Below are 13,004 nucleotides of genomic sequence, written 5' to 3'. Positions count from 1 at the left end.
TTTTGGTTGTTCAGGGACTATAGGCCGTGCCCCTCTGAACAGACCCATCAAGGCCTCAAAGGGAGGAGAGGAGCCTATAATAAGGGATGAAAGGGATCTTTCCTGAGATCATTGCGATCCAGATACACCACTTGACTACTTTAATTACCATTAGCTGACCACCTAATTATCATATAAATATACATTTTGATCTGAAGGTTGAGCGGTTGGGAGAATAATGAAATATTATAATACAAAAAAACAAGATGTTTGAGGACACTTTGTGGAACATTGCTTTATTGGAATATCATCAGAGACTTTTGAGAGTGGTAAATCTCATGCAATGGTTCAAATCTCCCTGAGGATTAATTCTAAAGAGGTACTCTACTGATGTTTGGGCTGCTTCTCTGGTGCATTTAGCTGGTAAGCTCAGGCTGTGCCTGAAGCGTATTTCTCTTCATCCTAAAGCAGATACCCATGTCTGCTGGAACTAACTAGATTCAGCCACAAGCTCTCATTTGGACGGCAAATCAAATTATACACTGTGGAGTAAACACATGTACACAGGGGGAAAACACATTGTAGCATTTTAATGTCAAAGGAGGTGTAGAAATGGAGTTTGTCATATTATTTTGGTCTCATTTCCACTCAAGGAACAAACTCCGTTGGAATAAGAGGCTTGTGATTCAGTGTCACTGTACACCTCAGCATGAAGTCATTGAGGAATGCAATTATCACTTGCATCACTTATCGCCTGACAGACTATTCACAAGAACGAGATGGAACAACTCTGCAACAAAAGAAGGCAAAAAAGTGTAATTTTCTGTGGTACAAAAACAGCCTTTCGCTGTATAGATATAACCAGGTTAGTGTAGGCTACAATACCTGGTGCAACACAAGCTCCAAACAAGCCTTGATCAAGTTAGCTTAACACTACGTCCATACTAAACTTTAGATTATTTCCACAAGGCTTAGTTCACAATTCTCTCCATATTGCACATAACACACATTTTTCAATACAAAATGGTGTCCAGTAACCTCATGTTTGCCATGCATTTTACGTCTGAGGAAGTCCTTATTTTCTCCATTATGCGTCGTGAAATATTTTTTTGTGGCACCGCTAAGGTTGGTATTGTGCTTTATTTCCTATATCCCTTGGCAGACCTTATTCAAAATTCATTTCTTAAACAATAACTCTTGAGGAAATATTAAAAGCTGTCTACTACAAGTGGATCGTCTTGCTGTACGACTGCTCAGCTCATTAGAAGACAGTGCATCTTATAAGAGCAGGCGACACGGTTCCCTGAGTTGTTTTGCTACAGTATCCATTTTACTCAGTTGGACAGGTACCTAGCTTGTCATCCCCGGTTCATGGACATAAAGAAACTGTCACCTTCTTACTATTAAAAGAAGCCTCCAGAGAGAGACAGACAGACAGATACAGATAGACTAACTCTAAGTCATTTTCCAATTGGAATAATAACTGGAACGACAATTTGTCAGACTTGGAATTCTAGTATGTATGGTATCACATGGGAGGGTGCAACTGAAACGGACCACCAAACCCTCCATAAAAGATTACAATTCTCTCAGAGCAAGAGTGGCAGCCAGTTCAAAGCTGAAACCAGCTGTATGATTAGATTGCTGAGGACCTCCATTTCCAGTTTGGACAGAGGTTCACCCTAAACCTGGTTGTTTATTTGATATAAGTTTTTTTCTGACTTGCGAGAAAGGGGCATTTGTGAAACCATTTAAAACAGCACCTGACGTGCCCTTCCTCTGCATCACTTCCTGTCTACTCTAGTGTACCTGTGCAAGTCCTACTCTTTGTACAATAATCTCTGTGGCTACAGCAATTTATGCCAATTACATTCTAAATTGTGTAAAGGAAAAAGGAAAGAGGGCTAGTGAGGAGAGAATAATATGATTATTTATTAGGATGTGTTTCTAATAAAAAGTAATAGTAAATGTATTGCTTCCTGATAAAAGCATTTTCGTCCACTATGGTTCTTGATTGTTTACCCGGAAAATACAAAACTTTCCTACTGGCAGTTTAACCAACACAAACACACAAACACACGCACACAAACACACACACACGACATTCACATCAGGACAAGGTAGATCTGAGCCTAGAGGAATGGTCTGAAGACTAACGGATGGAGAGAGGACAGGAGGACAGAGCAGCGGTGTTAATGGAGCTATGATAGCTTCCTTCTGGCTCTAGATTTTATAGGAGAATCTCTAGTGTGGCCACAAAATATATAATAATACCGCAGAGAATCATAAAAAACGTATCTTTGAAACATGAAATTGTCATCTGAAGTTGGATCTAGACAGGATTGAGAAGGGAAGGTGACATTCCAACTATGGAAAGAACTCTGTAAGTCAACAAAGAGTCAATAACAGGGGGTAAAGACTTTACAAAAAATGATTGTCTTTTTGAAAAACATCCCTAAAGTGCATCCTTAAACATCCTTAAAGTGATAACTAAAACTGTACATCTATCTGTGTGTTTTTTCAGTTTTTTTGTTGTCGCTGTGACCAGCAGTTCTACAAATCACTATTTCGGTCGGCTGGTCGGTCAGTCAGTTGGTTGGTCAGTCTCCGGTTCACCAATCACCTCCCTTTGAACTTCACTCTTATTTAGTGGTTGGAAGATATGAGATTTGATCATGTCCATTTGAGATGAATAAAAATGTGCTGACTCCCAGCAAATCCTGAGCATGAAAGTGGCAGCCAAGGTGACAGGAGGTATCAATGCAAAATGATTAATGTCACAACACGTTCGTCTGGGGTAAGTAGGTAAAGGGTTGGGGGGTTAGAGCGAGAGTGTGCAAGTGCGTGTGTGTGTGGGGAGGGTTTGCGAGGTCAGCGTGTCTGCCTGGTGGGATTGGGGGGATTAAATGGCATGGTGATGTGGAGGTTGTCCTGTCTGTCCTGCTGCTGAGCTCTGCCTTCTCCCCTCCATGTGGATTAGGGATCCCTGCACTTTACAAAGCAGCTCATCAGAACACACAAGCTCAACACAAAGCTGCAGCGTGGAGCTTGATGTTACGCGTCGTCAGAGGATTTCAGAGAGGGAGGGATGGGGAGAGAGAGGGAAAGGCAGTGAGAGAGTGAGAGAGATGCAGAGAGAGAAAGAGATTCAGAGAGAGAGAGAGCGAGAGAGGAGCAAGAGAATGAAAGAGTTGGAGAGACAGAGGAAGGGAGGAAGGGAGAGAGGGAGAGAGTGAATGAAAGGGGGAGAGAGAAAGAGAGAGAGAGAGGGAAAGAAAGATAGAGTCCTCTGGCATTATGAAAGAGGCAGAGAGAAAGAGTGTAATGACACACACAATGGTGTATTGTGAGTACCGGCCCTACTATGGAGCACATTACTTAATCAATTCGGCCTTAGACATTGCTAACTGCTAATAGCAACATTTGTCCCTGTTCTGAGTAAAAAGCTTTTTTGATAATTAAGAACAGCAGGGATCAATGATGTGAAATGTTCAAGTGAGGTTGGGGCAAAGATTTATTTATGAAAGAAGCTGTATAATAGTGGCACATTTTTCACTGTGAATAACGTTTGCGCTGTTGTTCCCATATCCTGTGAGATGCAATTCATCAGAGCCAATAAGAGCCAGCAATTTGTCTTCTGGCCTTTGTCTGATAGCAACTGATGAAAGTGAAAACGAATGGCCAAACAAACTGCACACAACCTTGCATATTTGTGAATTAATCCACTCAGTTCAACAACATCTATCAGGAACAAAACAGAAAGTAGGCTACAGAACTTTCAGCCAGAGCATCCCACAGAATAGACACCTCTGTGATGATACCTACAACCGAGACAGACTACTGAAGGAGGATCATGAATATGTCCTAAAAAATACACAGCCGTCTCACAATTTATCCCTTCTGAGTTCTGATGGCTTATTTTAGTGATTAGTGCCACTTTTGCAGCACTCTGCGAACACAGACACTCACGCTCCATCTCTTTTCGGTCTCTGTCTCTCATTTCAGATCGGCTCGGCGTTTTAATAAAATGGAGTCTCTGTTGACGCCTCAGACTCCCCCTGCACGGCCCTATGGCCAGAGCAGTAGGAGGTTGGGGATCTCCTGACGCCCTCTATTCAGGCAGGCCTGTCAGCGCTAACAGTGCAAGCCCACAAGGGGCCAGATCCTATCTTAAATGGCTGGGCCATCTTTCACAATAGGGACATTGTTCTGCACTTCTTCCCTGCTCTTTTGTGGGTCGCAGTGCTGTGCGTCAACAACAGTGAGTGTAGCCACACTATGACAATACATATTCCTCATGTACAGTCCAGTGATCCCTCCCAATACAAACCTCCCCTTGTGAGTCACAGCCCCCCCCATCCCCGCCCCCCCCATCCCACCCCAGAGAACACAAAAGGAGAACGGTTAGGCAAGTTAATAAGAATGGAGGGTGGGAGAGAGTCAGTAAGAGAAGGAGAAATAAAGGGAGAGAAGGAGATGGGAAGGGGTAAGGCAAGCCACCGAGAACAGATGGACCCTCCCTGTTCTCCTGAAGATAACGTTCTATTCAGATGCTACAGTTTGATCAATGTGGACAGTCTAAGCCACAGTGCAACATGGTGCAACATGAAGGAAGTTGGGCAAAGTACGTTTATCAGAATGGACTCAACCGACATTACCACGCAATCACCAAGCGTCCAGAAATGAGGTCAGATTAAATAGAATGTTGCCGTCGCTGTCACGCCACCAGTCTCTCATTTTCTTTCACTCCAGTTCTCAAGTTAGGAACTTTCCCAGTGCACAGTAAACCTTTCCCAGTGCATTTGTGTCAACACACGCACCTCGGAGTGGTTGTCAGTCTGACTTGCAGGAGACCGGAGTCGAATGGACCACCCTGTGCATTAAAGCTGCAGCACCATGAAATGTGTGGAGTAAATATATTCACTGTCTGACCTTTTCAATTTACTGCAACCACCTCAAACTGTGAAACACGGACCTGGATTCAGACTGACACACAAATTACTCAAAGGTCATGTTATGCCTCTTTTCAAGACAGTCCACCCTTCCTCCGATAATATCTGCCATTCCTCACAGAGACCGACAGGAAAGAGGGACAATGGCAATATCCTCTGCCACCCAACCTCTTCTTCACACTGCACTAAATCTATCTTTTTCATTACATCTGTGTCTCACCACAGTTTTATCATATTCTCTCCTGTCGGGCCACTCTCTATGCTTTGTCTTGTATGCATATGCAGTCAGTCAGCACCGTTTAGGTAGGGTGATGGTTTAGGATACAAAGCTTCAGGATTAGATTTAATTGTGGATGCACATGTATCTGTGAGCAACAGATTGCTAGCTTGTTGTCTGTGTGTTTTGGAACCCGTTCTTCAATGTTGGATCAGTATGTGCGAGAAACAGTGTTGTCTGAGATAGAGAGAAGTGCGTGTGTGTGTACGTGTGTGTGTGTGTGTCCAAGAGTTGATGCGCTGGAGGGGTTAGGCAGTGTGGACAATGAATAGGTCGCCAATCCCATTTCATTTAATCACTCAGCTGTCCATGATTGTCAGAAAACAGAGGTGACGTATAAAGAGGTCGCAAAAGAGAGAGAGGTGAAGAAGGAGAGAAAGAAAAAGAAGAGAGATATAATAGAGAAGTAATAATGGAGATAGGTGAAGGGAAGCAGCGTGGGCAGTGCGAATAGAAGGGAGGGAAATGGGGAGGAGGTTGAGAATGAATTAGAAACAGATTTTTTGGTCCACATCAAACAAAACGACAAAGTGGGCTGAAGCAGGAACCAACCAGCTAGCTTCCAGGTCAAACAACAGATAAAAAAGAAATGGAAGGAGGCTTGGACAATTCTGGCTATTCTGCACAAGACCATGGATACCTTAAATAAACCAAACACATTCAGAGATGTCGATGAGTTTGGCCAAAGCTTTTGTCAGCAGCTGTTATGTTCACCAAAAGTATCTAGTATATTATAAGACAGAGAAATATAATGGATGAAACATTTAAAATAGTACAATATGAAGCGAAATGTCATAATATTGAAAGGTCAGTGATATTTGCCTTGATACCTGATATTTGCAAGACCTTCCCCGTAAAGCTGCAATAGACTAAGACTAAACCCACTTAATACCACAAATGTAATCTACTGTATGTTACATACATTTTAAAATACATTCAGACTAATGTATAGATATCATTTGCATGTCTTCTGACATAACACTGAGCCTTGTGGCTCAGAAAGGAGACAAATGTGAATGTCTGCTTTAGCTCACCTTGTCATATGCATGCCAGACTAAGCAAAGGTGTCAGCGAACATGGTATAATTAGAAGCTGGAATTACGGTCTGTCTGGAAATCTTGTCAGTGAATAGACCGTGTACCCTAGTGTTTCACTTGTGGCCGCGCAGACACATAGACACACACACATACAGAGACACACAGACACACGCGCACATTTTGTACATATTTGTATTGCTATTCTTGTAAGGACTCACAATTAAAAATCCTGTGTAACAAACCCTAACCCTAACTTTAACATTTACCTTGACCCTAACCTTGTGGTTAATCTGAACCCTAAACATAAACTATCACTAACTCCTAACCTGAACTCTTGATGTAATTCTTACCCTAACACTTATTCTAACCCCTCCAAAACCATAAGTACTTGGACTTGTGAGGACCAAGTCAATGTCACCACAAGTTAGTCCTTCTTTTACTATTCTTTAGAGGACTTACAAGAATAAACAAGCCCACACACACACACACACACACAAATCCATGCGTGCATGCGTGCACGCACACACACACTCGTGCACAAAGGCACAAATAAATTCAAACACACACAGGCAACCCCATCTCAGCATGGCATTTCGATGATTAAATGAGCCAGAGAGGTAAGAAGGGTGAAAAGGACACAATAAACATGTTGTTTTTCTCCAGCTCCACACATCGACAAACAGCGTGATGTGCAGGGGGGGTGGATGAGTGAGAGAGAGAAAAAGAGAGACAGAGAGAGAAAGAAAGAGAGAGAGAGAGAGAGAGAGCAAGAGAAATAAACAGGGACAAAAGGGGTGAGAAGAGAAAGACAGAGAGAAATATTGAGAAAGCGAGAGGGGGAGAGAGATAGGGAGGAGACAGCACAGATAACACCTTTACCTCCAGCACTGCCAATCGGTGTCCACTCTGTCAGTAGACTACAGTGTATCTCTACATCAGACTGCATAGAGGGAATATTAAGCCTCCTATTTGGCTGTGTGTGCTTCAACATCCAGACATCATTTACAGTGATTACATGGGATTAGATTTTTTTAAGTAGAACAAACTACAGATTTAAGATTACACACAAAAAGAGTCACGCCTTAATTTAGTGCCTTCAGAAAGCACTGCTGGTGATGCTTTGGAAGGCTGGGACCATTGTCCTTCACTGCAAACATCATCCAAATACAGCAGCTTTCATTTATAGTTTGAAAGCTGGGGCTTTGTCAGCTATAATCAACCACACGGTTTTATGAATGAGTGAACAAAGCAGCCCGTGGCAATCTAAGAATGACAGGCACATTCCATTCTGATAAAACCTCTTTTGGTCCAACTGACATACTCTTATTAGATCTCATATATATAACCTTTTTATCTTGACCAGCAGCACCTGCTGTCACTCCAGTCATATCTCAAAATAATTTCCACAAGCCCTCTGAATTCACCATCAATGTGACAAGGAAAAACTAGGGGAACTGAATAATGAAAAGTCCAAACACAGGTGATGCATGTTAATATAGAAGCTATCCCACAGAACACTGTGACATGTTAAACTCCTACATGAGCCTGTGGATTACATTACATTGCCTACTGTACTTTAAGCAGATACACACAAGGCAAGTTTTACTGTGCCATGGCTGTCCAATGATTAGCCCAAGTATAGGGCTTCAAAATCAATATATGCCTGCTCTGTACAGTGTTAATCACAATAGTTATGATACATGTAATCATATTTTTTTTATACAAATGTATACAATTAAAAACAGTTTCCCACAACAAAGTTGTAAAAATGCATCCCCTGAATTAATGAAAGATGGCACTGTAATAGTACATGTTAGCACGTACTATTGATAAAGGAAAACAGTATATTTAAGACTAGCTATACAGGTTATGCACTGTATAAATACTTAGAACACATTCCTTGCACAAAATACAACAACAAAAAATCAGTTATGAAAGGAAAATTCACTATGTTGTTCTGTTTTCCCACTTTAAGAGCCACCCACAGGACAGCTGCCTATGGAGCAATTAAAGCACTTAGTCCAGCTGCTCCTGAAGCATCTACCACTGCCCGCAAATAACTGAATAGCAGCAGGCTATCTTCAGTAACATCCAATGCCACTCACCCCCAGTTTTTTACTCCGTATTCTCACGTATCCCTGTTTCACTATATCATTGAAGTTAGAGGCCATGGTCAACGCCCACCGTTACTGCCCGGAAAAGTAACCTCCTTTTCGGCAAAGAAGTGTACTAAGAGTCAGTCCGACATCCAACACGATACAATATTGGCAACCTGCTCCGCTGTCAGCGCTTGGGCACCCGGCTCCAGCTGCGCGTTCCATCCGGGAGTAGGGAGATACCATTCGTCAGCTGGTTTAGTTCAGCTGAGAGAAGCGCTTCCTGGATCACACCATCCCTAATCGGCAGGGGGCAACACCAGTCTGATATGCGTTGAAATGGTTATCACTGCACTTAGCCCAAAGTGTAAGTATCGACATAAAATATAACAGTGAGGGACAATAATGAAGGATTTGTTTTTATTCATTATATGTTTGCTCACACTAAACAGTTGAGGGATGACCTGGTTAAAGAGACCTGGTTCATTTCAGGGCAGACAGATGAACAACAGATTGTAATGTTTAACCCCGTCTTTAGATTTAGTTGCTGGTGTGTGTGGCACAGCAGTCCTCATTAGCATGCAGCTACAGTAATTGTTCGTTCTATTTACTTTGATATAGGTCGGATCATCCAAATTCATGAACACCCTGATCTTTCTCTTCAGGGTGAAAAATAATGCGATATGCTAATGACCAGCATTGTTTGGAATTCATACTAATTTGCATCAAACTTTGTTCTTTGTATTTTGGTTATTACCTGACTGAGAATGAATATAATTTCCATACATTTCATGAGGCAGCCCAATAATAAGAAAATACATTTTCAGATGGCCTGTGTGTTAGCAATCGGTTTGGTCATTATTAGACATCCTCGTATTTGTATTTGTATCGACTGTAATACATCAGAATCCGCCGGATTAGACATATTAGAATTTTGTATTTTCAAAAAATAATAAATGCAAATCAACCAGCAACCCCCAACTTACACCATCAACACACGGTAGCACAGATAGCTACAACTCTGTCGAAACAAATTACAAAACAAAACACAGAAGCACTTTTTCTTATCCACGCCAAACCTAAATTACTGTAAATCCTGTAATCCTTATTGGGGAAGGAGGGGGGATTGTGTTGGTTGTGTGATTATAAAGAGTCTATTCTATGATATTAAACTGGTAGATGGCTCAGGTACTGCACATTGATATGAGAATACTGATGTTTAATTGCTTATGCTGAATCAAAATATATAACCAAACCAGAGGCTTGCTCATGCAACAGAGGTCTTGTAAACAATTTCATTCAAGGAAGATCAAGTTTGGACAACAAATACCGTTTCCCTGTTTCCTATTATATTTTCAATCTTGCATCCAAGATCAGTTATGGGTGAAGGAGGATGTTTGAAAGAACATCACAAAATGAAAACTGCCCCCTTTTCAAAAAATATACTTCTTGTTCTACATGGACAACATGAACAGCAACATTTCAATCAATCCCATTTTGCACCATACAATGCTCCCCCTGCTTATATTTTTCTTTTAAGCCATTGTACAAAAAAAGCAGTTTTCCACTCAAAAAGAAGAGGCTTTATTCACTGTGGCATATAGATGATTGATACTTTGAGCACTGTGTTTTGTCAAGTGTCAGCTGTTCAGTGTGAAGGTAAAGCACAATGTCTGTGTTCTCTGTTGTACTTGTCATGCTTGTAGGGTTGAGACGGGGCCACTCCCCACCAACAAGCAACATTACTTTGATACATATCTTTCCAGAGGTGTCCTAAAATGTCAAACTTGTCAAAGTTGTTTTGTCTTCCTAATCATGTTTCAACTGCGTGCCCATAGCCAGTTCCCAAAGCGTGTTGTGTTCTACAAAAACAACGATGACAGCAGTGTTGCATTTTTATTTTCCAAAACATACTACTACTTGCCATTAACAAGAACTGCTCTACTTTTCAGGGGGTCGAAGAGGACTGAATGTCTTGATACAGGACTACCACAGGGGCTCTGCTTATTTCAGGTACGGTAAGTAGGTCCCCTCAAAGACTCAGCATATGGCCATGTCATACATGGGTGCTTGCCAATGGGGTCGGGAGGAGATGAGAGGGAGGGAGGTTCAAGAGCAGAGGAAGACATTCACCAAGGTCACCGCTGGAAACCAACATATTTTCTGCTGACGTGAGTGGAAACACTCCGACAATCTAGAAATGAACCAGCTATGGACCATGACCATTTTTCAAAGGTGTTTCGCAACAGGAATGAGTCTATCCACGTCCATGTGGATTAATACTGCTAAGTCAAAGTTGCTATCTTTGAAACCTGAGAATTGATTACATCATCCAGTGATGCTGTGACAGCCATAGAATATGCTTTCTTCAGGACCTACAGTGCTCATACTACTACGTTGCACAGATAATATTTCTAACCAAAATGGGTCACTGTATTGGTGAAATATTGCAACTGTCCTAATAAGAAAGGGGTGAAGCATACTTTCATTGCGTTCTTTGGCTAACGTTCAAGAGAATAGCTGAATAATTAACACATTTAAAAACGTGAAAGAGGAAAATCGGGAGAGAGAGATGAGATGAGAGAAATGGGGAAGGAGTGATATACTTAACGCTTAGCTGTTTGCCTTGTAAGCATTTGCAAGTGTTGGGGGAGAGAGAGAGAATCAGGCAGAGTTATGTTAATGTCTTTCTATGGGTTTCTCTGTGCAAGCTTTTACAGCATCCCACATCAGTCTGATATTTTAATAGGCACAGTGGGATTTGGGCTTGATTAAATGTCAATGCCTTTAGGAGAAACAGAGGACGAACCAAAAGGGAAGGGGAAAATTGTTCATAACTCCTGCTCTGTACTCCACTTCTCCTGCTCTGAGTCTAAGTGATGAGGGCCAACGCTGGCTCTCTGGGTCTCGTCCCTGGGAGGGCATTACACACTAGATAGATTTTCTGTAACATGTCTGTGTGCTGCAGAGGGTCCCAGGAGAGCTCACCCGTGTCATGTTTGTGATTTACTCTATACCCATTCAAACCGAACATGGTTAGAGGCTCTCTTTGTCCTTGATTGGAAGGTTAGCTGGCGAAAACTGGCCACTGAGAGGGTCCTTTACCAGAGCTACTAAATGTTCAGAGACAAGTACAAAGAGAAGTACGTCTAGAGCTTTAAGGAGGGTTGAGGCACTTTGTAACAGTCCAAGTCAGAGAGATTGCTGAGAGCTTGGTTTGAGTTGAAGCACATTTTTTTGCCAAAATATTATTCACAAGTGTGTGGGAGTGATGAATTGAAAATTAACTTTTTTCTTACGCTTCAGACAACTGTCAGGTGGAGAGCTGTGGGATATTTATATTGATGACCTGCAGAGGGCGACGTTGCCCTCTATTTCTCTGTCCAGCACTGAGATCAGACAACTAGAAAGTGTTCTGTTGTTTAAGCATGAACAGTTGTTGAAACAAATGTGATGCACCTTCCCATAGGCCTTCAATGTTGAAAACAATTCAGATTCACTTGATCACATAAACAGTTCTCAATTGGAAATGCTTCGGCCTTTTATGTCTTTATCAATCCAAACGACCGAAAAAGGTGATGGCGATACATGAATTAGGTACTCAGGGACTGTACATTCACTTTCACACATGATTCATATTTTAAAAACAAAGGCAGTCTGGCAGGTTCATTCAAGTGCGGCAACGACTCAGCAGCCACATCAGGATCAATAGTGCTACCTGGTTTGACAGTGTGATCAGATGTCCTGTATGGATGTGCAGTCTCTTTACCCAGAGATCTATACAGTATTGAATCCGTGGGGTAAAGGATCATGAGAGCTTTGCATTCTGGCTGACAGCTCCACACCTTCAGAAAGGCAAGTTATTGGTTTTTCTTATTTAATCTGACAGGCTTAATATAAAACAGGTGAGGGCTGTGCTTTTCTCAATGGCAGGGGCTTGTGGGCCCTTCTCCACGAGGTTTGGCACTGGTGCATGGCTCCATGGCTCACCATCCCGGTGTGGACAAAGCCACTCTTTTACCCCAGCGCTCCTCTCCACAACGGCTCATGTGTGAACATGGAAAAAGGGGGCGAAATCAAACCTGTTCTGTAAACACAGAAAGGTCAGCGATGACGTCAGAGCCTCGGGACGGCCCCCGTTGTGATTATGCGACCCATCTGTGCCTCCTGATTCGCTGCGGGTCTTCACATCTGCACCCTGTGCACCTTGACCATTATCCCAGTATAAATAGAGCATGGATGGTTTTGTCAGAGAGGTGTGTTTGGGATCCGCCCTCAGAAGGCTTCGCTGCTGACTTCAGAAGAATGTTGTTGGTTGTTTTCATGTTGTTTTACATTTTAGTCATTTAGCAGACGCTCTTATCCAGAGCGACTTACAGTAAGTACAGGGACATTCTCCCCGAGGCAAGTAAGGTGAAGTGCCTTGCCCAAGGACACAACATCATTTGACCCGGCGGGGAATCGATCCGGTAACCTTCTGATTACTAGCCCGACTCCCTCACCGCTCAGCCATCTGACTCCCTACTGTGTTTTACTGTGATCTCTAGTCTTCTTTCTGTTTCTGTTCTCAATGTGTCTTCTTTTATCAACTGCTGATTCCTTCCCAGCCATCCCAAACTTCCTCTCTTAACATGGAGACAATAATATTTACGTTTATTATCGA

General features: G+C 42.3%; 1 protein-coding gene across 2 annotated transcripts in view; it reads right to left on the bottom strand.

The window, feature by feature from the left end:
• The window catches only part of dok6 (docking protein 6), a 39,960-nt gene that overhangs the window by 24,490 nt on the left and 2,466 nt on the right, over positions 1–13,004 (bottom strand). Inside the window, exon 1 of one of the 2 annotated variants that reach the window (XM_047023641.1) lies at positions 8,351–8,703. The exons of the other annotated variant lie outside the window; for it this stretch is intronic. Within the exon in view, the coding sequence (XP_046879597.1) occupies positions 8,351–8,416 (66 nt within the window). The 5' untranslated portion in view covers positions 8,417–8,703. Of the gene's footprint in view, positions 1–8,350; positions 8,704–13,004 lie in introns of those variants that run through there. 2 annotated transcript variants of the gene reach the window in all.

This window comes from Hypomesus transpacificus, chromosome 8, assembly GCF_021917145.1.
Source record: "Hypomesus transpacificus isolate Combined female chromosome 8, fHypTra1, whole genome shotgun sequence".
NCBI lineage: Eukaryota > Metazoa > Chordata > Actinopteri > Osmeriformes > Osmeridae > Hypomesus > Hypomesus transpacificus.
Note: the sequence above shows the minus strand (reverse complement) of the source record. Positions and strands in the feature narration are given on the sequence as shown.